Source organism: Corella eumyota, chromosome 4 (genome assembly GCF_963082875.1).
Source record: "Corella eumyota chromosome 4, kaCorEumy4.1, whole genome shotgun sequence".
Lineage (NCBI taxonomy): Eukaryota > Metazoa > Chordata > Ascidiacea > Phlebobranchia > Corellidae > Corella > Corella eumyota.
In genome coordinates this window covers 11,963,824-11,990,510 of record NC_137493.1, presented here as the reverse complement: position 1 = coordinate 11,990,510, position 26,687 = coordinate 11,963,824, and the positions used below count along the sequence as shown (strand labels likewise).

The following is a 26,687-nucleotide window of genomic DNA, read 5'->3' as shown; positions in this document are numbered from 1 at the left end:
TCGTGTAATTTTTTTTTCTAAACAGCTACTAAAATAGCATTATGATGTTTACTAAAAATTAGTTGTAGGCACAACCTAATTTTTATACGATGCGTTTGAAAAATAAGATATCAGCTGTTTTGCGCGAAAACTTGGTCATTTTGTAAATGCTAAAACAATATAACAGACAATATTGTACCTAACAAAGCCCCCTAAAAGACATTTAAAATATCACAATAATTTTAGTATTAAAATGTACACCCCTACTTAGTCAGAAATGGCTTACTTTAGTATAACCGAAAATACGTTACGGAAAAATAGTTTTGGAACTCGCCAATCTAAGTTTTTTGTCAGCAGTTACAGAAATTTACAGAAAATTTAAGTGCTTTTACAATATTTCTATTTTAATAAAACTTCGTTCTTTACCTGGTTCAGTTTTCTGGCATTGTGAATCGTTAAGTAAGCACATGTTTGTGACACTATCATACGTTTGATGATCCGGGCACCCACAAAAGTTCAGGGTTGTATCACAGTTTCGATCATTGCATGCAGTGGAAAATTGACTGCCAAAATTACATTCACAAGATCGCGGGCAGTCAGAAAAAACTAACGGGCTTGGACAGGGTTCAGCTAAATGTCAAATTATAAGCTTTTAAAATTTACGCTTTACTATCAAAAACGTAAAACAAAATAACAGAAATATTATTAGTTAAGATTTTTATTTTCAGTAAAAAAATATTTTAGTAGGCATACTTTTAAAAAATTGATTGCCACGTGGATTCTGTAAATATTTATTTTTTGCACATTTTTGTTGTTTTATATTACTGCAACATATTAAAGTAAGTCTAGTTATTTCACATAACTTTTCCAAGTACATAGTGTTCACCTGTTTTTATTACCCCAAAAGCGTTATAAAAGTGCACAGAGACATCCTTTTATTATTTACATTTTATTCCTTTTTTTGAAAAGCGTTAACCGAGAACTAGTTAAGTTCAACATTAAAAAACCTGCTTACAAATCTTACTAAGTTACCTCGAAAGCAGAATTGCTCATCAGGAACACAACCGGTACCGTTGAAATATCCACCTTCTGGGCATGTGCAATTTGCTTGATCTGAACAACGACGTCCAAACCCACATTCTTCTGTGTCGTATAATGGACTTGATCTATTAGCGCATTCACAGGTTAAAGGGCAATCAAAAATTCCTGCTGGCACGGTGGGAGGCGGGCAATCCTCTAAATTTAAAAATGTACAATGTGCGATTAATAAACCTAAAGCTTAAACAACAAGTAGGCTAGTCGAAATTAAGATACAAGAAAATCAAATTTTATTGATAAAAACAAATATGATATTTATGATAACCTGGCCTTGCGCGTTTACATTGAGAACTACTAGGTAAACAGGACTGAGTAACATTGTCGTAAACTTCAAAGTTTGGGCAAGCGCAAAATTCTAATCCTGTGTCACATCCATTAACACATTCTTCGGGAAACGGAAAAGACGAACATCGACATGACCGAGGACATTGGTTGAATACCAACGGAGCAGTACAGTTGGTATCTGCAAACATATTGTAGTTTTATTGTACATTGTTAACCAGTTGTTAAATCATTAACTTAATATCTATTTTTAATATAAATAAAGCGAAAATAGACGCCTGTATTAAACTCTTAATTCAACGTTTAATTGTTTTTTAAAAAAATTATGTCTTAAAAATTGTTCAGTTTAACATTTATGGTCCAGTGTCAATCAAGTACCTCGAAGGCATTCCTGTTGACTGACACACTCTCCAGTACTTTCTTGAAAATAATCGAATTGATTTTCACAAGTGCACAAAGCTGTTGAGTTGCACCGCCCACCGAACGAACACTCAGAACTAAAGAAAATATCGTTTCCTCTATCAGCACACTCGCAGCTTAAAGCGCATTCAAAGATTCCCGCGGGAACAAGGGGGGAGGCACAGTCTTCTACAAAAATTAAATGAATTGTAAGTTTTTGCAATTTTTTTGTGTTTAAATTAGATTTATACCTGGAAGAGCTCGCCTGCATTCGTTGGAGTTAGGCAAACAAGATTCAGTGACATGATCGTACACACCAAAGTCAGGACATTGACAAAGAAACTCTATGTCGCAGCCAAAGCGACAATTTGGGTTAAGAAAGGAAAATTCGTCGGCACAGCGACAGCTGCTGCCGCATAAGCTAAACTCCAAGCCCTCGGGACATTCTTAAAAAATACAATTTCAATAAATGTTTGAATTGAAAAGTTTTGTCTATGTAATTAATGTTACAGATAGTTGTCTTATACCTGGAAAACATGATTCTGAAACGTTGCACTTCCCTGTTTCTACATCGTAAAAATGTTCGGGATCAGGGCAAGTACAGGGAGATGTGAGGTTGCATGCGTTTAAGCACTCAAGTGGAAAAGGACCATCCGTTGGAAACGGGCCATCCGTTGGAAACGGACCATCTGTTGGAAATGGGCCATTCGTTGGAAACGGACCATCTGTTGGAAACGGGCCATTCGTTGGAAACGGACCATCTGTTGGAAATGGGCCATTCGTTGGAAACGGGCCATTCGTTGGAAACGGGCCATTCGTTGGAAACGGACCTTCTGTTGGGAACGGGCCCAGACTCCCACCTCTCTGAAGTAACAGTCTTAAACATGAACATGTCTGTAAGCATTGTATTGAATTAGCTGGAACGGTCGGCGCCTCGCATTGATCTGTAACATATTTAAATTAAACTCAACTTTGAAAACGCATGTTGGTAAAATTTTTTTGTGAATGCTAGTATATTAATAAAGTCAATTTTTTATTAAAAAAATGTAAATTGTAACAAGGTATTTACCAGGAGTTGTTCTAGTACAAAGTAAATTGTCTTCCAAACAAGTACCAGACCCTGCGTCGTAGGTTAATCCCAATGGACAAGCACATTCGTTAAGCGCAAAGTCGCAAGTACCCGAACAATCTTCCAATTCTGGAGTAAGAACACATCTACAAGATGGGGAACACACGTTTTGAACAGGTTCTCGAGGAACCGGACATTCTAAGAAATTGAAAAAGAAAATAATTACATTAACTTACTACTTTACATGCAAAATTTTACCCTTTGCAAATACAAACTACTTTAAAGTAAGGTAAATAAATAACTACTTACGGTTTAGTCGTTCTTGCAGTCTGTTGGCTAAACAATATATATTTTATATTTTAGAAAAACAATAATTAAACAAAAACATTTTAAACCCGATTAATTTATAAAATATAATAACTTTGAAATACCGTATAAAGACAGAAACGCTACAAAAAGTGGAGCAGACACTAAACCCATTCTGATTTTATGGTACACCAAATTAAATAACAATTTTCTAAATAAAAACTAAAACATTTAACATTTGTTTAACGCCCTAAATTTCTTTTATGTTGCAACTAGTAAGCTATCATGTTAATTCAACACATTACAATTAAGTCTTACCAGGAACGTTAATATCCTGTTGGTTGAAACGACAAAACTGAAGCAATTGTTTTCGACGACACAATAGTTCTCCGATACAATTACCTCTGATTTCCTCTTGCAATATGTTAAATGATATTCTTTAGTTTAAGCCTCTATACGTAGGACCTTACCAATAACTGAGTTGCCGATGCAATATTTTCATAAAAAAATTCTTTTTTGGTACTGTTTATATCTTTTAGCAAAAAAATATAAAAAATATGTGTTTTCTAAATATAGGTGTCATTTTAAAATATCTTAAAAAATTTTAATGTCTTTCTGATAAAGTATGCACGTATGGTTTTTGTTTATGCATTTTGTACAAATAAATTATTAAATTTTACTATTAGTTCAAGATGTAAATAAAAATAATTAAGTAAATTATAATTGTTTAACAACCCCTTTTAACAACTAATAGCAAAACAATTAAAGGCCCTCATCGCTTTATATTAAAAACAAAATTGTGCATAGCATAAATGCAAAGTTCTTGGTATCAACAGCTTTATCTCAAAACAGTTATTTTTGTATTCTCATGAATAGGTAAGTCGTGTAAAGCACGGATATGAACGTTTCCCGATGGAACTTTGTGCTAGAAGGAGTGATATTGTTTTCCCTACCATGATGATACGCGATGAGTGTAAACATAACATAAACATGTTTATCAACGTTTTTACATTAACGTGACTTTAATATGCGAAATTTACAACACAATTCTAACTTTACCACAAGGTAATACTTTTTTATACTTTACCAGCTTATTGTACTTAGTGATACACATTTTATTATTATACAAAAGTATTATATGCAATTGACTGTTTGAATAACACAAACGCACATAAGCTTAAGGCGACTCACGTTTCAATACAAAAAAGGGTTTGCTGCATAGTGTTTAACCCGTGAATAAAATCGTTCCCTTACAATTGTTTAAGTTTTATTGCAGTGTAGGGACTGAGGTCAAAATAAATCTAATCATAAAAGTATTGACTCCTAAGGGTGCTCTTATCCGAATATAAATGCAATGATGTATAAAGTATAAGTCTCTAATGTCTAAAACAGGGTTTAAGACCCGTTAAAAATGGTCAAAAATAGCAAACTGAATCTACAGACAACATCTATTTATTAATCAAGCACGTTTATCACATAATTATCCCGAAAGTTACATTACACATATACAAAAACGGTATTTACGTACACACTACAAAATCTGGTTTCTAGGTTACATACCTAGCGATAAACATAATTACGAGTACATTACACACACAAAAAACCTTTTCCGTATATCGACTACATCCTTTAATATGGCAGAAAAAAAAACAGACAACTGTCAATCCACATTTTTACATCAAAAGGGTTACACTATTAACCCTTATTCTATGAAATTTATAGAATAATACAGTACGACTGAACAGGAAATTAGGCACAGCTTCCACTGGCTCTACATAACAAATAGCGACAATGTTTACAAGGGCACGCGAAAAATACACAATTGGACCATGTTCAATATAATAACGATTAAATTTAGAGTGTCTAACTGCCTTATGGGCGTTAGACTTGTCCTTGAATAAAGGGGTTAATTTGTTTGTCCCCTTTATAACCTGTATATATTTAAATATACATAAATACAGTCTCTATGAGTTTTTTCATATCAATAAGTCTTTTGTACGGTGTTTAAACCGCACGGGAGGGTAGCGAGTTTGCACTGTTTCGGTTCGCCGAACGAAAGTTATTATTGCGCCTGTGAAAATGGGTTTCTTACGTATTTCTTTTGTTTGTTGAATCAATATCACTTGATTCTGGTTAATAATGTTCTGTTTTTGGTACCCCAGTGGCCAACGCTGTATTTTATTGTCCAAGGCCACCAACAGGTCATACGGTTTTCTCGTCGTTCGGTGTGAACCGGCATCAAGTCTGGTTTGAGGCTAGGAAAGCCTTGGCATTAGAATTGATGGAGATGCTAAGCGCTTTCCTACAGCAGTATTTACATTTATGATCAGGGTTAAAAGAACTTGAATTAACTTTTAGATTTCTACATAATAAATGGTAAGGCCACCAAAATAGGTATAAAAGCTATATCAGACAAAGAAATATAAAATATAGTTAAGCATGTATTTAATTACAGCATGAAAAATTTGGCACTTGTGATAATAATGTAAGTGACAAATGATAATGTGATTTTAGCTGTGTAACTTAAAAACATTACTACTTGTTTGTTTTGAATTGCTTTTGTGTTTTTTTAAATATAATAAAAAGTGCAACAAAGTGATAATGGAATTTTTCAGCTGTGTTTAAATCAGGGTTTTGTTATTGAGTTTGCCTTGAAAGGCGTTTACAGTTAACGCAACGAAGCGTCAGTTTAAGTGTATATAATTTTTATAAGGTCCGCATTCTATTTTGTTGTAAGCGGGCTATTTTTCTCTGGTTTTATGTCTATTTTCTCATTAGTCAAGACTCAGTTCCTCAAAATCAGTCTGCGAAGTATCTTTTTTTGTATTCGTTTGATCAAACGACTTAACAATATTGAATACTGCAGTTTTTGCATCAACAACTTGGACTTCAGCAATGGCCAAAACAAATAATTTCATAATTGAAACATGATTTACAACGGTTTTAATAAGTTCCCACATTATGCTGTCAACTGGGGTATTTTCTTCTGGGTCTAAAAATCGTTTCAACAAACCAAAAATCTCGTTAAAGGCGTTAACAAACTTTAAGGATTTCTCCAACAAAATTTTATCGATTTTTGCCTGATTCTTACCTATGGTATTAATCACAAAGGTTTGGATTAATTCCATAAGCTTTTCATAATTTGTAATCGTTCCGGAAAATGTTATCATGATTCTAGCACTTGTGTTGCGAAAATTTAGCTCTTTATAAACAGAGGCAATAATTTCATTTTTTGGGAACGTAGATGAACTGAATTCTAAACAGCTCATTAAACTTGAAATTTTTTCAAGGCCGTCGAAAAATGGTAAAATATCTCTACATACTTTTTGAATGGACATAAATGCTTTGGTATACTTTTTTAGAAGCATATAGTTGTGAAACAGAGTAACGTGGCATGGCCATACAAAAGTTGGGGGAGATGCATACTTTTCCAAATTCGAAATCTCTTTTTCCAAATATTCAATCGCTTCTTTATTCTTATCTAGTTTACTTTCACACATACCAATCCAAAAATGGATGGTGGCCAATTCTAACGCTTGTTCTTGGTTTTGTGTGGATTGACCTGAAGGGGGTTGCAATCTTGGAAATATCCAATCAAGAGCTTCTTGATAGAATCCTAAGGTATAAAACGCCATTAGCCGCTCTGACAATTGGTCTCCAACAAATTTTCTTTCCCGAAAAAATATGTTTTCCTGTAGAATGGCCGAGATGGCAAAGTATTCCACCATACTTCTTACACCGCATATTTCAATTGTTTGCAAGTATTGTACAATATCATCTTGGCGTTCTTTTCTTGCGTAAACATTTAATCTCGATTCGCATGCAACGGCAACAGAAAACTTTAAGTCCAGGCGATTTTGGTCTGTCAAATTTTCCAACCTATCAATAATACCACAACCACTAGGTTCTGTAATGTTATACATCTTTCCTAAGCACGAAATGAAAAGAGTTAAAGTTCGATACATCAACACTTTGATGTTTGTTTCAGATTTTCGTTTTCCCAACCCCAATTGCGAAGCGAGAGTAAATCCCAACCTGTTTTCGTGACTTATTTGATCTTTAATAAATGCAAAAAATTCCTGTGAAGTGAATAACGAAGTTTTTTCTTTAACCGAATTTTGAAATTCGGTGTAAATTTTCTGACTACCATATACAAAGCATGATGACATTAGCATGTCCGCCAAGTGGTATCCGTTCTTTAAAATTTGATCGGTTCCAATAAAATTTGCCATTGTACTGACAGGCTGTATAAGTTCCAGGGTGAAGGGTTTGTTTTTTGTTTTAAATTGCCTGCCTAAAGGCGACTTACATGCATATGGTACCATTCCGTCAAACGAAACTCCTCGCGTTGTATAAGCATCATAAAACTTAAAATCGGAACATGATCCGTTTAAACTTGGTATATCAAGACATGGAATCATAGTTTCTCCTAAATTGATTAATATGACTTGAAAGATCAAGGTAAACCATCTAAAATATTCTAGAATTTTAGGATAATTTTCGCAATGTTGATTTTGGTCTTTAAGCACAATAATATTTTCAAAATCGGAATAAGGGGTAACTTCCTTTCTTGCCACAGATCCAAGGCCAACCAAAGCAAACTCGCAAGGGGGTTCGCCCATTATTTCAGCACAAAAACCTGAAATTTTTGACATTATTGTTTTGTAATCTTCAGTTATTTCGTTTTCCAAGCCCATAATTATGTCGATCTTTTCTTTTTTGAATCTATTAAAGTCATCGTCAGATGCGTCCAAGGAAATTATTGGAACGTCTCTAAGTCTATTTTTTACTTTATTTCTCATTTCAGCAACGTCTTCAGCAACTTGTTCAGCTAGCTTGGGTAAATTAAAGTCTTTGTTTTTAGCTTTGGCAAATAGGAGTATTTCTGAACAAAATTTACCTAGATCTTCTTTAATTTTCTTTTTGTTATCGGGATTTCTACAAATAGCTGCATTAAGCAAAGCTGTGCTTCGAATCAAACTTATTTTGTCTGGTCTTTTGTCCCAGTATACCAAGCCAAGTTGGTGAAAAAGTTTGGCGGATTCTTTTATATTTGTTTCCTTACCGTCTTTATCACAAGTCGCTTGCAATTTTTGAACAATTTCATTTTCGTTTAAGTTACACATTTTTAGTTTTTCTTAAAAGATATCTAAAAAAACATTAAGTTAGTTACTAAGTTTAAAGCCCACCAACTATAGTCAGTGGGTATTTCCTAAAAGTAAATTTTCATTGAACAAGTTAGTGATGCGGAACTTAATAAGGGGAACATTTGTTGTTCTATTAAGATTTACTTCCTTAAATATTTAACAAGCCAAAAGTCTAATGTGTACTGTGTACTTATTTATTATAATTTCAGATTGGGGCCTAAATTGTTACTCAAAAATAAGTTTAAAATTATGGTACGATTTTGTAAAATTGTTTTTAAATTCTCTATGCAAATAAGTAAAATACATCTGGTAATTTAATATAGATGCAATCAATTCTAAATCTGGTAATTTAATAAAGATGCATTCAATTCTATATTAAATGTTTAATATGCGAAGCCTTTATTGTAACGCAAAGCAAGCTAAGCTAGTTTCACGGGTATGTTGTATGTTTAATACCCGTCAACCAAATATTTTAATTGACACGTTGTACTTTATTATTTACTAATCAAATATGAAATGCATGTACACCATTAATGCACATTTCACTCTAGCAATATGTTGTTATGTACATTAATAAATCGTTACGGCTAAGAGCTTATAAATATAGAAAACTGTTATTTTTGTTAGCTTTAACAGTGGCTGGATTTTATTTAACATGGTATTTTATCTTAAAACGATTTTTAAGTTATTGTTTATTTGTTAAGTAATACTTTGCTGCTAATGAATTTTTACTTCTTATGTAGTTTTTTAAGTTGAACAAGTTTATGATGAGGTCTGCTGTTTTGAATTTTATACTATTTAGCTTGGGAATATTATTTCAATGCAGTTTGTTAGTCAATGCCATTAAAGTGTACGACAGTTGCTCAGATATTAAAGCCAATACTCCAGTCGAATACTTAGACGCTTTAAGCGATGGTTTTTATTTTATAAAACTGCGATCTGGCATTGGAATTCAAGTATATTGCGTTGGCATGCAAAGCTCAAACCCGATTGAATATATACATTTAACTAGCGGCCGAAGTGCGAATTATGCTGAGTTTTATAGATACGTTGGTTAGTAATTAACTTATAAGTTTTACATAATATTTCTAGACTGAATAAAGTTACAATTTAATCAACAAGTTACCTAATATTTATTTCGTATGCTACTTACTTTACTTAAAATTTGGTTTCCTATCTAACATAAAACAAAAAAAAATAACAACTTAATACTGATGTTGAAAAAACTTAAAACTGATAATCAACTTATACTTAGGCCTTTTCTTTCTTGCCAATTCTCAATCCTTACCGAAAGCATTAAAACACCTTTAGGCTATCAAAAATTGAACTTAAAATGGGTTTATCAATAACTTTAACTATTTGGAAATACTAAATCTTGTCTACTGTAGGTTCAACCACATCGTGTACGCTCGAAGATTTACCCGAGCAAGAATATAATGAATATGGAAAAACTGAATTTGAGAAATTACTTTTTGATCCTAAAACGCGAACTGTGGCTGTGAACGACTTCTCATTTTCGACTACAATTTCGGGAAAACAAATCAAGTAAACACAATGTGTGAATTAAGGGGGCGCTGACTTTAACTAAACAGGAGATAATGTGGATTTTAGAGGAGAGTGTGTGAGCTTAACTTTTTTTTTTAAATTAAATTTAGCCAAAATTTAGGCTATAGTTGGTCATGTGTATATTACAATAGACCAACTGTAGGATTTTAAATTTGAACTATAAAATTTTGTATTTAAAAACTATGCTATATTATTTAAAATTCAAGTATTAAATTCTAAAACTAACAACCTTTCTAAATTTATATCGTTAAAGTAATTATTTATTGCCACTAAAACTAACTAATTACATATTAGGTACGGTAATGCAGGGGACATGCATTCCTATTCACCGAATTGCGAACCCTTTGGTCGATTTAGCATCGATTTTACTGGTACACCGTGGACACTTAACACTGACATTGAATGGCAATGGATTGGATCGTATAGCAACGGAGACAACACGCAGGGAGTTTCTGTCATTGACGATAAGCGTGTGTTCTTTACTTTTGTTTATTACATTATAATGATATTTCCTATTTATGTACCAATATTTTTTTTTTTAACAAAATAATTTAAATTGTTTTGAAAAAACTATAAAAAAATTACTTGCTTATAATGTTGGTACAGTTGGCCACTGCTATATGAGTCTTGGTTAAAAGAATAATTTAATATTTATTGTGTTTTTCAAATTAAAAACTAACTTTTTAACTTATAACTTTATCGATTGGGTTTTATGTTAAATCTGTATTGAATATTTTATACTTTGTTTAGGTTATATTGGTTGCTTTGTTGATCAAGGGGAAAGAGATTTACCAGAAAGTTTATGGAACCACCCGACTGTTTATTCACAAACTTGTATTAACCATTGCAGGGATGCTGGATTCGAATACGCCGGAACACAAGTTAGTGTTTAGATTCTTTACGAATTTGTAGTAAAAACGCACAATAAAAACATCACTGCTCTTTTAAAGGGTGACGAAATGATTATCTTAAACATTACTATCTTATTGCATAGTGTTGATAACGTTTGCGATGTTGATTTGTTTGAGCCATAGCTTTTCTACTAGCAATTTGTTTTTTATTAATAGATGGTATTAGTATTAAATTTTAACATAAACATGCTTTAATCTTTTAGTATTCCGACGAATGTTATTGCGGTCATACATACGGCAATTTCGGACAAGCAAACGAAGACGATTGTAATATGGTTTGTGCTGGAAATCCCAACGAAATGTGCGGGGGGCCTTGGCGAAATTCAGTCTACAAAACAGGTAACTTTAAAGGGGTGACTTAAATGCAGCGGTCAGTAAAGAAACGGGGCAATATCTTGAACGTTGCACAATCAGTAAAATAAACAATCTTATTTTCTACTTGCGACTTTAATAATTTAATTTAGATAACTTTTGCGCTTTATTATAATTGTAACCCTTTATTTTTTAAAGGTTCTACCCAAGTAACTTCAGGCAAATGCGGGGGGTTTCCCGGAAGTTGCTACCCTACCTTAAACTACAATAAGATTGAACAGTTAAAATTAGACATCGAGCCTAGCCATCCCTGTTTAACGGGAACTCCGTGCTTTAATTCCGGAATTTGTGTCGCCGCAGACGTCGATAGTTTCTTCTGTATGTGTCACGTGGGCTACGTGGGTACATTTTGCGAAGTAGTCGAAGGTAAAAATATTAAATCTTCAGTTGACACTTTTAAAATTGACCGCCTTTGTATATTTAATTATAAATACTTTGGTACAAGGGATGTGATAAGGCCGAGTAAACAAATGTTAATAAATTACATATTAATATGTCTGCTTATACACACGCTTATAAAACACATTCTTATTTGATAAAACAGCAAGATAAAGATCAAATTCTGCTGTAACATTTTATAAATTATTTTTTACATTTATAAAAAGGAATCATTAAACACTTTTAACAATAAAAATTTAAATTTAAACAATTCCGATAATTTTAACTGGGCAAGCTCTTAACATTTTGTGAAAAAAATGCCTATGACATCTTTTAGATCCTCAGATTTTTATAAGCGAACCGACAACAACGGTAGACGATGACACTACCCTTGTTAGTTGTCCACCTGGATTAATGGCAGCCAAATGTGAATGCACGAATAAGAATTGCGATGGAGCTTGGTTTAAAGGGGACGAGTGCCAAGCAACTGGGAATGGAAAAGGTGGCACAACAGCTGTAAGTTTTTTGTCGCCAGTTAATTCGAATTTGAACCTGCAGTTTAAATAAAATAAATATTATTGACTTTAATATATGTTTAATATTATCCCAAATGGTTACTGGTCTTATTGTTTAGATAACATAAGTTACCTATCGATTTGTTAATTTAAGGCTCAAGTGACATGTTACCAGTATGACCCTACCTACCAACGTTTAATCAACGTTGATAGTTCAGCTAACTTTCACAACGCTGTAATCCAATGTCCAGAAAATTCGGTTATGACTAATTGTGCTCTTCTTGATTGGTTGGTTTTTTGTTTTTAATTTTTAGTCATAAAAATGCTTTGTCAACATGGATGATCTTTATTTATTTTTGTAAAATATGTATAGAACGTTTTGTTTTATAAACTTAAAAACCCAATTACCTGTATTTTATATTATCAATGTATTTTTACAAAGGTGGTTTACAGAACCGAATTATGGACGTGGTGATATAGATAACAGTACTACGCCGGCAACATGCAGGCAAGACTACTGTGCAACGACCAGTAGCGGATGTAAAGTACAAGCAAGATGTCTCTGTAAGCTCAAATAAAAATTAAGTTAATTCGATGCAAGCTATAAGCGTATTTCAACGATACGTAAACATACATCTTAAACTACGTTACAGTGGCTGACTGTGGTTGCAGGAATGGTGGATCTTGTATTCATGCCTCTGGTCAATGCGCGTGCCCTGAAGGATTTTATGGAAGCAAATGCGAAAGTTTTGATTACTGTGCATTTTACGAGGATACGTTAGTATCGTTATTTCTACTTGCATTAAATTTTTGTATACCAGGTGAAGTCGACGTTCATTTTTAACTTTGCTTGGTTAACCTGTGTTAGTATACTGTATAAGTTATATTTAAACGCAACACAAACAAATACACCGCAATATTTCGTGCAGAAATGTTGTTTATTAACCAAGTGCTAATATTGACTGTTGCAGCAACAATGCGCCAGCCTGTAAAAATGGAGGTGAATGCTCTGGAGTTCCTGGTCACGTGATTGGCACAACTGGCGGGACATCGACAACGAACGACAATTGTCAATTTCCATTTACCTTTCAAAACATGACGTATTCAAAGTGTGTAGAAATAAACGAAGTATGTTAAAAGTGTGTACATTCTTTGGTACGATTTTTAAAATTTATTTTAGTTATAGTTTAAAGGTATTTTATTAAAGTGTTATAAAATATTGTAATCTACACTCTTGGTAAGGTTGGACCGCCATTTGCATGTTCTGCTATTTTGGATGGCGAGGATTCTTACATTGATTTTGGTTACTGGAACCCAGGTCCCATATACACCATGGAGGTTTGGGTTCGTGCGTCTTCCTTACCAGACGGACGACATGTAAGTTAATTTTTTTACCATTTTTTTGTATGTTAAATTAATAAAAAGATTTTAGTATGAAACTTTTATAACTTTTGTTTTTATGTAATCTTTTAAAATTAGTTTGTTAATGGAAACACTAAAAACTTTACGCCTTGATGATTTCAGATGACACCTAAATTTGTGCCACGAGTTTTAAAATTAGAAACTGAAAATTAATGCAAAAATTAGAGAAAAACCAATACTTTTATAATAGGCAATCGCTGGAGGTTTTGCTAACTGCCGAGATTGGGGTATTGGCATGGAGGGCAGAAGGTTTAAGTCGTTCTACAAACCCGTTGATGGGTGTACTGCTGCTATTCAATACGACCAAGATATCGAAATTAACCGCTGGTATTATTTGGTTAAAACGTCGGACGGAAAGACGGGGAAGTTTTTCGTGAACGGTGTGCAAGTTGGGAGCAATGCAGTATGTATTTAGTTGTATATGTATTTTTTTTATGTATCTTCATCCTTGTTGTGGAAAGGTTGACTGCACAACCTTAACATAGAGTAACATTAGTTACCCTGACCCAGTCTCGATTTGCATTTGGCGGTTTGGAATGTCATAGATTATAATTGTCTAATAATTGAACTGCTGATTATGTATTTGCCACCAGGAATTCATACTGTTTATAGCGCTTTACTTAAAGCGCCACAGCATGAGAGTAGTGGGGATTAAACTCGCAACCTCATATAGTGTAGCAAGTGTTCTTACCACTACACCAGTTTTGCTTAATTTTAATTGTAAAATTCCTAGACAATGAATTGTTATACTTACTAAAAAATACATCAACTTTTTATCATGTTTACATCTTAGGCACATTTTAGCTATTGTTAAATTGATTTTAAGCTTCTGGTAAAAATTGTTGTTTTGAAAGCTAAGTGCTGCTAATTATGTAATTATAATTGCAATATAAGCAGTTGAAATTAATATTTGGTCTTTATCTTTCAAAGCTAGATAGTTTAGCGCATTTAGTCTAGTAATGCTGATCAATAAATAAAATTTTCGTTCTATCTTTTTAATGGTAAATATATACATAAAATATAGTTAACTTTATATAGCCATAACAATTATGAATTTATTCATTGATATTTCTATCGTAGATCTAATTATTTTTATACATTTTGAAACAGCTTGTCGAAATGTTGCCTGGTACAGCAAATGGTTTTTATGTGGGGGGTGAGGAATGTTGCGGAAACTTCTTTCCAGGAGAAGTAAAAAGTTTGAAAGTGTGGAAAAGAAATTTAGATCAAAATGAGATTACTGCCAGTTATGTAAACGAACATCTCTCTTTAGACACATCAACGGTTTGTTAATACAATCTTAAACATTTTAAATTTGTTTGTTAATACAATCTTAAACAAAAAACAAGTATTTGATTTAATCTATATTCGTTTTTTTATTGTAATTTTTTGTTTTTCAGGTTAAGAATAAATTTGCATAAACAATAATAACATCAATGACTTAAAGTTGTTGTAAATCACCTGTAGTTAATATTCCTTCAAAAAAATTTTTAACTTTCTGATCCATGCTAATTTTTTAACACTTTTATAGTCTATAATTACTATATATTTATTAATAGGTTATTATTATTTTTTAATGTCACATCTTTAATTACTATACATTTAATAATAGGGTTTTAGTATTTTTTAATATCAATAGTAATTGCATATTAATTACTTTTGCAATTCCGAATTTTTTTAAAGACCTGTAAACTACAAGTAATCTAATGTTCACGTTTGCAATGTATTTAGTTATATTTTCAATAAAAATAATTTACAACTGTAGGAAAATGCTCTAAACAAAGGGCTTGTTGGCCATTGGGACTTTGGAGAAACAAAACACCCACCCTGTGCTGGGGTAGATCACATGGGATCAGATTGGACTGTTAAAGATGGGGAAGTAATTGGTGGGATTCACTGTAACTTATCTCACTTTGTGGTTGCAGAATATTCAACTGTAAGTGTGGCACCTTGGGATGGAAAAACTGGTGGAAAATTGGAAATTTATGCACAGGTAAAATGCGTTGTTTTAGTATTTACTGAATTTTTCAAGTTGTTAACTGGGGTGTGCAATATATTTTATGTTCTTTTAAATAAGGTTTAAATAATTCCTGTTTCAAAATAGTTTAATGAAATTTTAGTTAACAAAAATACTTTAATCAGGATATTGACATTTATGGGGTTTTAACTGCAACTGGAAAGGGTTACAGAGGTGGGGGTAGCCCCTCGAATACTAGACAGTCGGGAATGCAGGGTGAAACTTACACTGGTACTTACCCTCCTGCTAATTCAATAAATCCCAATGTAGGAGGAGGAGGTGGTGGTGGGGGTGAAGATGATGGGTCCAATGATCATGGCAAACCTGGGGCTGGAGGGGGTTATGGGACAGAGGGGTAATTTTATTTGTAAAAATTTAAAAATGCAAATTGTCGATTTGTTAAAGTTTTTTTTCAATTGAAAATTAAAGTTTAAATTCTGTCTTCAAAGTTTTTTTAATTGAAAATTAAAGTTTCAAATGTTGTCGGCTTTTGTTTATGTTAAAGGTTAAGGTTTGTGAATCTTTATTTTTAAACAGAATTTTATTTTATTTTATAGAACATCATGTAAACTACGACCCGGCAAAGACGTGTCACATTGTGGCACCGCTGGCAAAGTTTATGGAGATGATATCATGTCCACACTACATCTAGGATCAGGAGGTGGCAGTGGTGGCAACGATAATTCACTTAATGACAATCCTCAGGGTGGAAAGTAATGTTTTTTTTTCTTTTTGAGATCCTTAAAAACTAAATTTATTTTAGGATTTTTCTTAGATTTTGTGCATTTTATTAAATAATATATCACTTGTGCCTATTTTTATTTATACATCACCTATTTGTCTTAAGCATTGTGGCAACATGGTGTAGTGGTTAAATTACTTGGCTTCACTACTACAGTTTCTGGGTTCGATCCCCACTGCTCTTTTGCTGGCACCCTAAAACAAGACTTTATAAATGGTATGAACTCCTGCCAAACCAATGCTTAATCAGCAGCTTAGTTATCAGGCATTAAAAATTCAACAATATTTGAAACTGCGAAAGACTACTTGCGACTGGGTTGGGGTAACAAAAGTTACTTTATGTTTGGGTCGTGAAGTCGACCTTTTCATATCGAGGATAAAGATATATAAAATAAATTGATTTACGTAACATGTAAATAATTTTTTAATTTAAATGTTAATAAACAGGGGTGGAAATGGTGGTGGAGCAATAAGGTTGGATGCATTAAGACATATAGAAGTGGTTGGTTACATTGAGGTTAATGGAGGTATTGGGCAAGGAGATGTCAGTACAAGGTAGATTATTAAACTGTATTGGCAAATATAAAAAAAATGGTGTAAAAAATCATGCTTTATTTTAAAATTGGATTCAAACTCAAAGTACCTTTTTAAATTTTTTTTTTTTAAATATCTATATAAAAATAAACAAAAAAATTTTTAATTTTACAAAAACCATTTTTAAATGTAAATTATTTTCAGTTGCGATGCATGTCCGACAGCTTGTAATGATCAAGCTGCATGCAAGGGAAATTCCCAGACAGCATGTTATGATTGGGTGGGTGCAGGAGGTGGGGGTAGTGGGGGCAGTTTGTATTTAAGGGGTCAAATTGTTAATGTTGGTAAGTTTAAAGTTTAATAAATGTGTTTAAAATTTGTATTTAATTAAATGGACCTATTTATATTTTGAAATGAAAATTTTTATTCTTGATGTGGAAAGGTCGACTATACGAAGTAAACATCAGTTACCCTGACCCAATCTTGAGTTTCCTTCAGCAGTTTGGGATATTATAGATTATAATTGCCTGGTGATTAGATTTCTGATAAAGTATTAGCTTAGCAGGGGTTTATACCTTGTATAGCACCTTACTTAAGGGTGCTAAAGCACGAGAGTAATGTGGAACGAACCCAGGACCAATTGTAGTAAAACCTAGTGTTCTGACCACTATGTTTAATGGTTGCTAGTGTTTATTAGGTTTTAAAATACAATTTACATCTTATTTAAAAAATAAAAAATTTTAAGGTATTTTGTTTCATACATTTTCAGGGTTAAACCATATATCTGCACTGGGGGGTAGAGGGGGTCACGGAGCAAATATTGCATGTGGTGGAGATGGAGGTGAAGGAAGAATAAGAATTGATTATGTTGAGTTGTTGGGGTCTTATCCTTCACAGACTTACATTCAATCTTATGATAAAACTTTTATGGTTTGTAAACATGTCAAATATTTAATATTTACATAAAAAAATAAAATATACAGATCGCTTATTTTATGATAACATTTTTGTACAAAATCACAAAGCTTACAACCTTAATAATAACATTATTGTAGCTCCTTTAAGTATCCAACATTTTTGGTCTTTGAATAATTGCTGTTCATGTAGTGTATTCATTACAGACATAAGATAAGAGTGTGCTTTCAATTGTAGCTGCTTTCATGTCATAGCATTGTAATTCACAAGTGTTAAATTTGTTAGTTTTTAATAAAATTAATTGTTTTTTAATTTTCTTATATTAAAATAAATTGTTTTTCAATTTTCTTATATTTAGGATAAAAGCAATCTGGGTCAGCAACAAATAGATATTTCCAACACAGTATATGGTAATGAAGTTTACCTTGGATGCTTTGTTGATAGTGCTGACAGACATTTAACAGCTCAGGTGTTTTTTTATAATTTATTAAAAATTTATGATTTCTCTAATAAACTATAATGGCTAATTAAAAAAATTGTTTTAATTAAGTGATAAATATATAATGAAAAATGATCATTTAGAAAAAGCAAAAGTATATAAAAAAAGTTGATTGTCATATTTGCAAACTTAACTATTTGGCTAGAAAAATAGTCAAACTATGATTTATATTCAAAAATGTTTAGGTTATTTTAACTGATGATGACAAGTTAAAACTGACACCTGAATATTGTGTACAAAGATGTAGACAATTAGGTTACAAATATTCTGGTACTGAATACACAAACGAGTGTTTTTGTGATAATGAGATTTTAAAACATCCAAGAACAGAAGAAAAGTAGGTCAATTTATTTTTTTAATGTTGAACTGTTGGTTGGACTATATAACCTACACTCTTTCTCAAGTTACCAGTTTAATATTATTCAATATAATTGCCTGATAATTAATCTACTGATTAAAATTTGAATCAGTAGAATTTTGTTACATTTATTGCACCTAATTTAATGGCACCACAGCCTCGAAGCATTGGGGATCAAACGCAGGACTTCATGGGTCAGAAATAAAACTTCCAACTAAGTTTGGTCAAAAAAATTGAATTTTATTGTTTACCAAACATCATCACCAACCAACAATTAAACTTATTCTGTAGACCTTTTGGGTAAGGTACGATAAACAATATGGCCCTGCTATGTCAAAAACCAATTGCTAGATTATTGATAAAAAACTTTAATTATTAATGTCTCGAACTGTCAAAGTTAACTTTATACTTAGAGTTATGTTTAGAATTAGCCTTTTTATATCCAGAATATATTTCAGACATTTGTTTTTGTTATTTTAAGTGAATGTCAAATGCCGTGCTCTGGGGATGACAAACAATATTGTGGAGGAAGGGACAGAATCACGATATATGGACCTCCACCACTAGGAGGAGCTGCAGTGGAGCATAACGGAGTTGTTCAAGAGTGTAAACCTTGGTGCCAAAATGGATTTAAAAATGATGGAAGTGTAAGATTAATTTACTTATAAATGTTTTTGAATATTTAAAAGTATAATCATGTATTTTAAGTATATTTGGTCTTTATTTCAACTATTTTTAAATTTTGAAGTTGTATTTTGTAATACATTTTTTTTTGTAATTAAGTGGTATAAATGCTTTTTCATTGTGATATAATAGGTTAGTTGTATCAACAATTTCCAATTTTGTTAATAATTGACTCCATCTGTCTATCCCCTATTAATACCTTCTCATCTTTTTTTTTTAATTTAGAAATATATTAATTAAACATTTTTTAATTGAGTTTAAATTGTATTTAGTTTACATGGGGGGAATGTGTTAATGATGGATATGTAGCAGACTATATTGCAAAATGTGATTGCTTAGCTGGGTTTACTGGTGATGATTGTGGTCAAACATGCCCTACCAACACCTGGGGTTTAGGTTAGCAAAATTACTTTTAATTTAAATAAATTTAGTTTAACACATGTTAAGGTTAGTAAATGAGTACAATTTTTTTAAATAATTTTAAATTAATTTATTTATCCTTTATGTCAAAATGTTAACTTATGGCTTAAACGGAAAGTAACATTTGGTATTCGACTCAGAGTTAAACAGTTTGGGATATTATTAATTATATTTGTCTAATATTAAATCCGGCAATTTACTTTTGGCACAACCGAAGTTTATATTATTTAAAGTGCCTTACCCAAGCGCTATATAAAAGAAGTACGAATCAAATCCAGGACCTTTTATAGTAAATTAAAGTGTACTTACTATTAAATCAGATTATCAATACATTTCTAACAATGGGTAAAGTTGTGTTATAGTGATTTAAAAATACTAGTTGTTAGCCCACCCTGCGGTTTGGTTTTTAATTAACAAGGTTGCAACTTTCAACTTATATTTGCCAGCAATAACTTAACCTTACACCACAAATGGCAATTTTATTTATTTAACAGGCCTGGACATACATACACATATAATAACTTTATTTCTTTTTAATACTTTAATTATTATAGGTTGCAAAAACACATGTGCTTGCATATCTGGCCATACTACCATTTGTGATGCTGAAACAGGAGGTTGTGTTTGTATGAATGGTTACCAAGGCGATAGATGTCAAAGTCTGTGTCCAGTAAATACCTGGGGGCAGAGCTGTAGTCAGACTTGCTCATGTTCTACTCATGTTGTAAGTACAACATTTTAGGTTTTATATTATTTTTGCTATATTTGTGTTTCCCTAATCCTAACAATAGGGTTTTAACATGCTTTAACCTAGCCTATTTATAAAAGGGTTCTTATTTATTCAAATGAGGTTTTAAAAATCTTTTTTTAAGGTGCTTAAAATGTGTTTTAACATATTGATTAAGTAATTACATGTTTTTGTTAAACAAGTAAATTTATAATTCATGTTAGTATAAAAAAGTATTTAACTCTAACAAAAAACTTAACTCTAATATGTCAGCAGTGGGAACCAAACTAAGAACCTCGTTTTTTAAAGCAATTTTTTATTTTCTAAATTCACTGGCCAATTTCATTGCAATTTTTCTTATTTTTCAAGCCATTATTAAACTGTTATTTTTTTTTTTTTTTTAGACCACTAACAGTGAAGGTTCAATATGTGATAAAACAAATGGTGATTGCAATTGTATAAGTGGTTACTCTGGTGCAAGATGTGACCAAATGTGCACCAGTGGTAAATGGGGACCAGATTGTGTTAACCAGTGCACTTGTCAGAATGGTGCTTGCTCAACAGTAAATGGAGCTTGTACTTGTTACGCAGGTAAAATATGGGTTAGATTTTCGGTTTTATATTTTTAAAAGGTTTGTGGTAAAGATAATAGTTGTATATTTTTTTATGTTAAATTCAATGTTATAAGTTACATAAAAGTTAAGGTTACAAAGGATTTCCCTGTATTTGGGTTTTACTGCATAAAGACATTAGTTTGTTTTTCTTTCTAATTAAGTCATAGTGGCTTCAAATTTAGCTTTACTGCATTTAAATAGGAATTAAACCGAAAAAATAGCAGGTTAATTGGTTGGTAATATACCTAACATTACCCTTTACTGCCAAATGGAATTGGAGACTAGGTTAAAGTAACAAATGTTACTCTATGTTCAGGCTGTTAAGTCAGCTCTCTCACATTAAGGATAAATAAAAAAAAAAAAATTTAAATGCACATTTAATTTGACTTGTTCTGACAGTTTTAAATATATACATTTAAATAATTTAACTAGGATATAGTGGAACAAATTGTGATATTCCATGCAGTGATAATATGTGGGGAGCAGGTTGTACTACATCATGTTCATGTAATGGACATCCTTGTGATTCAGTGACTGGTGCTTGTATCTGTCCACCTTCCACTACTGGAACAAAATGTGATGTAAGACCCTATGTTAATTTTGATAATGATTTAAACTCAATGTAAGAAGGGACTGTAAAGTATACTATTATAGTAGCTGTGATTACACTAGCCTAGGTATGAAATTTTTTTGGCAATTTTGGACATAATTAACTTATAGTATTGGTGGTTTTTTTCTGTTTTTTTTTATGAAAAGACTGACTTCACAACCTAAACATAGAAAACATCTGTTACCCTGACCCAGTTTGAGTTGCCCAAAATAGTTTAGAATGTTATAAAATATGTTGACTAAAAATTATTCCGTCAAATGGTTTCAGGCTTAGCGGGATTTTGTACCATTTATACCACATACTAATGGGTCATGACATGAAAGCATTGGGGTTACAATCTATGACCTCATGTTGTGAATGCAAATTTTGTAGCTAAATTCAAGTTTTCTTACTACACCATTTTTGCTAAAAATTATTTGTAATCTTTAAAATAGAAATGATAGGTTATCAAATAATTATATAACCCAAATATATTTTATTATAGGGATGTCCACCTGATAAATGGGGGACTAATTGTGTTAATATTTGTAATTGTGGTTCAAATTCTGTTGGTTGTGATCCATTGTCTGGTTCATGCTACTGTGATGTTGGCTTTACTGGTTCTGATTGCTCCCTCAGCTGTCCTCTTGGAACGTAAGTGGATTTCAAGTTAAAATTTTAAATTTTTTTAGGGACTAAGTTTGGTGGCCTGATTTTTATAAAATATTTTATAGTAAGAGATAGTTTTGTGTTATTTCCTTTTTTTTATTGTTATGGTAAGGTTGATATTACAGCCTAAACATTGCTTATTTTTTGTTAGCTTTGAAATTTACAGTTTTGGTTGTTAGTAATTTATTGGATTATAATTAACAAGCTAAATATTTTTTCGTTATGCAGTAGTCAGTATTATTTAAAAGATTTAATGCAAGGGTCCTATGACATTAAAGCAGTGGGGTTAAAACCCTTGATTATTGTAGTGTAAAACCATTTGTTTTACCAAACAAGTTTGATTATAGTTTTGTAAAATTTATATATTTCTTAGGTTTGGAGCTGATTGTGCTTATACTTGTAACTGTGATATAAACAACATCCAAACATGTGATAATACTGGATTGTGTGTTTGTAAACCTGGTTATTATGGATATCAATGCCAGGCTCTTTGCCCCAGTGGAACATACGGTATTTTAATTTAAATACTAGCAGTCACCAAAAAATAATTATAGTGTCTATTTATTATACCTTTAAATGTTTTTTTTTTTTAATTGCAAGAAAAAGTCTGGGTAATCCTTTATGCAAGTTTGCTAATTCAAGCAAACATTTGTGTTATAAAACTGTCAGATTTTATACAAAATATCAAAATTTTGAAACTGATACCTTACCAAAGGGGGCCAAAATATAAATATTAAATAATTTTTGGTATTTTTATTACTTTCTGGTATATATCTTATTTTTTACACAGTGATTGCTTATATTTTAGACTACATTTGTTAACATATATTTCCCTTGCCAAATTTTAATATGGATACCCCATAAATGTTATCTAAAAAAAACGGATATAACAAAGTTTAAAATCTTTGTACATTTAACTAGGTGATGGCTGTTCAATGGCTTGTGCTTGCCAAGGAGACGGAGCCGTTTGCGATCCAATCACAGGTCTTTGTCAGCAATGTCCGCCTGGCTTTGTCGGAGATCAATGTCAGTTTTCGTGTCCGACTGGATATTACGGAGAGGCATGTGCCTCCCAATGTACTTGCTTTATACAGGGAACACATTCATGTGATCCTGTTAATGGAATATGTTTTTGCAAGGTTTTATTTATTTACTGTCTTTTTAATGATAACATATTAATTAACTAATTTTAAATGATAACATATTAACTTTAGCCCACTTTTGAGTTGTCTTTGTTAGTTTTAGGTATTATTGAAAGTATATTACTGGTTTATTAACCTTTTGATTGGTTAAACTATGTAAATAATTTTTTTTATTCCTAAATTATTTTATAAAGGTAATTTCAAAAACTTATTTTATATCTTAAAAATAATAAAAAATAAAATTATCAAACTTTAAAAAAATTTTTTTTTCAAAATTTATGATTAATTTTTAAGGTTGGATATCATGGGGATATGTGTTCCCAATTATGTGACAATTCACATTGGGGTCAAAACTGTGCGTTTGACTGCATGTGTGATGTGCAAAACACTAATATATGTGATTCAAATTCGGGATTTTGTTTGTGTAAACCAGGATTCGAAGGCGACACCTGTTCTGTTAATGTGAGTTTTTTGTCATTATTTTAATTAAAAAAAGTTGCAAAAAGTTTTATACAAACTATGGATTTTTTACGGTCGGCATTTTTTTGATTTATTTACAACTTTTAACTAGTTATCTGTGATAGTTTACCTGAGCAACATCAACAGCAGATTTATTTATTTTGTAGGCCAACTAATTAACATATATATAGATGTTTAGTAGCATCTCAAATATATATATTATATCTTCTCACGGCCGAAGCTTCTGGTCCTTGTTTGAATAACTTTATAATCATTTTAAAGTAGAGTGAGTGTAGTTGTAAAAACACTACGTGAGAGCTTTACTACACAAGATGTCCTGGGCTTGATTCCTATTGCTTGGCAACCCTTTTTTTATTTTTTATAGTGTGCAAATAATGTCTGTACCGGAACCGGATGCGGATGCCAAAACCAAGGACTCTGCCTCCAAGATGGATCATGTCAATGCCATGAAGGTTTTCAGGGTGATAAGTGTGAAAAAGATTGTGATGATGGAACTTATGGACAGGATTGTGCTTACACATGTATGTGTGCTAATGGGGGTGCTTGTAGTACAGTACGTTTTAGTTAAATTTTTGAATATTATTTTTTGTGTTTTATAATTTTTTTATTAATTATTTTAGTTTACGTTTAATGATTTTAAAAATCTCCCAAGTTCAGTTAAAAGTTTAGAATATTATTTTTCTATTTAAATATAAACCAACAGCAAGTAGTAGTCAGAACATTTGCTACACTACATGAGGTCGTGGGTTCGATCCCCAGTGCTCTCATGCTGTAGCGTCAAGCACTAATATTAGAATAAACTTCTGCTGAGCCAGCACTTAAACAGTAACTTAATTATGTTGCAATTATATTCAATAATATCCCAAACTGGCAAAGGCTTCTTGAGACTGGGATGGGGGTTGTTTGGTACTTTATGATTATGTCGCATAGTCAACCTAAACACATCGAGGATGAAGATATTTAAAAAAACAGAAACTAAATTTAAGAATACAGTCATTTTACCAAATTTTTATTTTTGTAGATTGACGGCACTTGTACTTGCACTCCAGGCTCTCAAGGTGCTATATGTGATATACCTTGTTCCCCTGGTTATTATGGTATAGGTTGTCTACATATATGTCAGTGTGTATCGGGTGCATGTAATACAGTGGATGGATCTTGTACTTGTAACTCTGGGTTTACAGGAACACTTTGTAACCAAGCTTGTCCAGCAGGTACTTTAATTTTCTTTTAAATAAACAATATATATAAATTGTTCATATTTTAAGAAATTAATGCATATATTGTTTTTTTAGTGAAAAAATGTCTTATTACTAAACTTATACTTACTAACAAAGAAACAAAATAAAGGAAAACAATTTAATTTAATAAATTATTGAATTTATTGTAGGTAAATATGGAGTAAATTGTGCATATAATTGTTTGTGTGATGTGAGCAGGGGAACCTGTAATCCTACCGATGGAGTATGTACATGTTATGCCGGGTATACTGGATACAACTGCCAAACACCATGCTCTGTAAGTTGTGCAGTAATGTAACAACCAATTTTTCAGCGTAATTTTAACAAACAGGGCTTTTAGCGCGAAAATTGTTTTTTATAATAACTAAATTTATTTGTTTTATCAAGCTCAATATAAAAAATGAAATAAATAAGGTCTTAGGACTTAGTTTAATATAAATAATCAAAGTGAATAATCTTTTATTTAAAGTAAAATAAGTCGATTTATTATTAATGAATTGTGTATTTTAAATGTATGTCTAATTATAGGCCTTTGGAAAAAAAATCTACTATTTGTGGTGTGCAGGAAAACACTTGTTGCAAATATAAAGCAACAAAAGCCTAATGGTCCGGTAGTGTGGTGAATCGGTCATGGCAGACTACAAGCCGTTTCGGGTTGGAGCCGCACCAACGCCACACTATTCGCCCTTGAGCACGGCGTTAACAGATAGCTTGAACACTGCCCAACCGCCTTAAAAAAACTATTTCTTTAAGGGTATATAGAAAAAATATAACAAAAAAACAAAGGCCAAATGAACTAAAATGCAACCTATAGGTCATTTAAGTTAGTGTTAATAAATTGCATTTTGTCTTTAGACTCATGTGTTTGGTGAAAATTGTGCTTATACTTGTCCTGATTGTGGAATTCAAGCCCAACCAGGTTGTAACTCAGTTACAGGAGCTTGTACTTGTTTGCCTGGGTATTCACCACCTTATTGCAACCAAAACTGCCCAACTGGGTATTACGGACAAGACTGCCTAGAGAGATGCACGTAAGTTGTAAAGATATATGTTTTAATTTATTTACTGAAAAATATTTAATATTTTAAATATTTAAGATTTCATATTTTAAGTTTTTTCAGTGTTAAAAAAATACAAAATTATGTCTTGTTGAGGACTGTTAAAATTGCTATCTTACATCTAGGTTGTTTTGTTTTTTATTTTGTAGGGGTAATTGTTTAAATGGAGGTTCGTGTGACTCAGTGGACGGAAATTGTAATTGTTTGGATGGATTTACTGGTAGTGATTGTGCTTTTGCGGTAAGCAATTTTTTTAATAAATCAGTTTCTTATAATATTAAAAGAAGAATTTAGGCCTTTGCTGTGCATTTACTTAAATCTTTTATGTTGATTTATTTGCAAGGTTATAATTCTGTGTAATGAAGCTGTCATATGTTTCCGTTAGAAATGTCTTAATTTAATTGTTCAATATAGCTTTTAATATAAAAGATTCTTACTAAAAATACTTTAAAATTTTGCGTAAACAAATAAACTGCATATGCTATAATAGCTGCTAGTAATATTTTAGCCTAATTTAAAAGAAATATTATGCAACACTTTTAATAAATTTTACTA

At 31.9% G+C, this 26,687-nt stretch overlaps 2 protein-coding genes across 2 annotated transcripts; both read left to right on the top strand.

Annotated features, from left to right (window-relative positions):
* Positions 1–11,029: 11,029 nt before the first annotated feature.
* Positions 11,030–14,737, top strand: LOC145750843 (uncharacterized). The gene is made up of 10 exons (XM_082566917.1): positions 11,030–11,096; positions 11,268–11,495; positions 11,845–12,023; positions 12,177–12,310; positions 12,465–12,586; positions 12,676–12,808; positions 12,994–13,150; positions 13,265–13,399; positions 13,635–13,847; positions 14,555–14,737. Exons 1-10 carry the CDS (start codon positions 11,030–11,032, stop codon positions 14,735–14,737), a joined length of 1,551 nt encoding a protein of 516 aa, XP_082423043.1.
* Positions 14,738–15,290: 553 nt separating this feature from the next.
* On the top strand, positions 15,291–16,178 carry LOC145751295 (uncharacterized). The gene is made up of 3 exons (XM_082567409.1): positions 15,291–15,437; positions 15,587–15,816; positions 16,019–16,178. The coding sequence occupies exons 1-3, from the start codon at positions 15,291–15,293 to the stop codon at positions 16,176–16,178; spliced, it is 537 nt and encodes a 178-aa protein (XP_082423535.1).
* Positions 16,179–26,687: the final 10,509 nt, after the last annotated feature.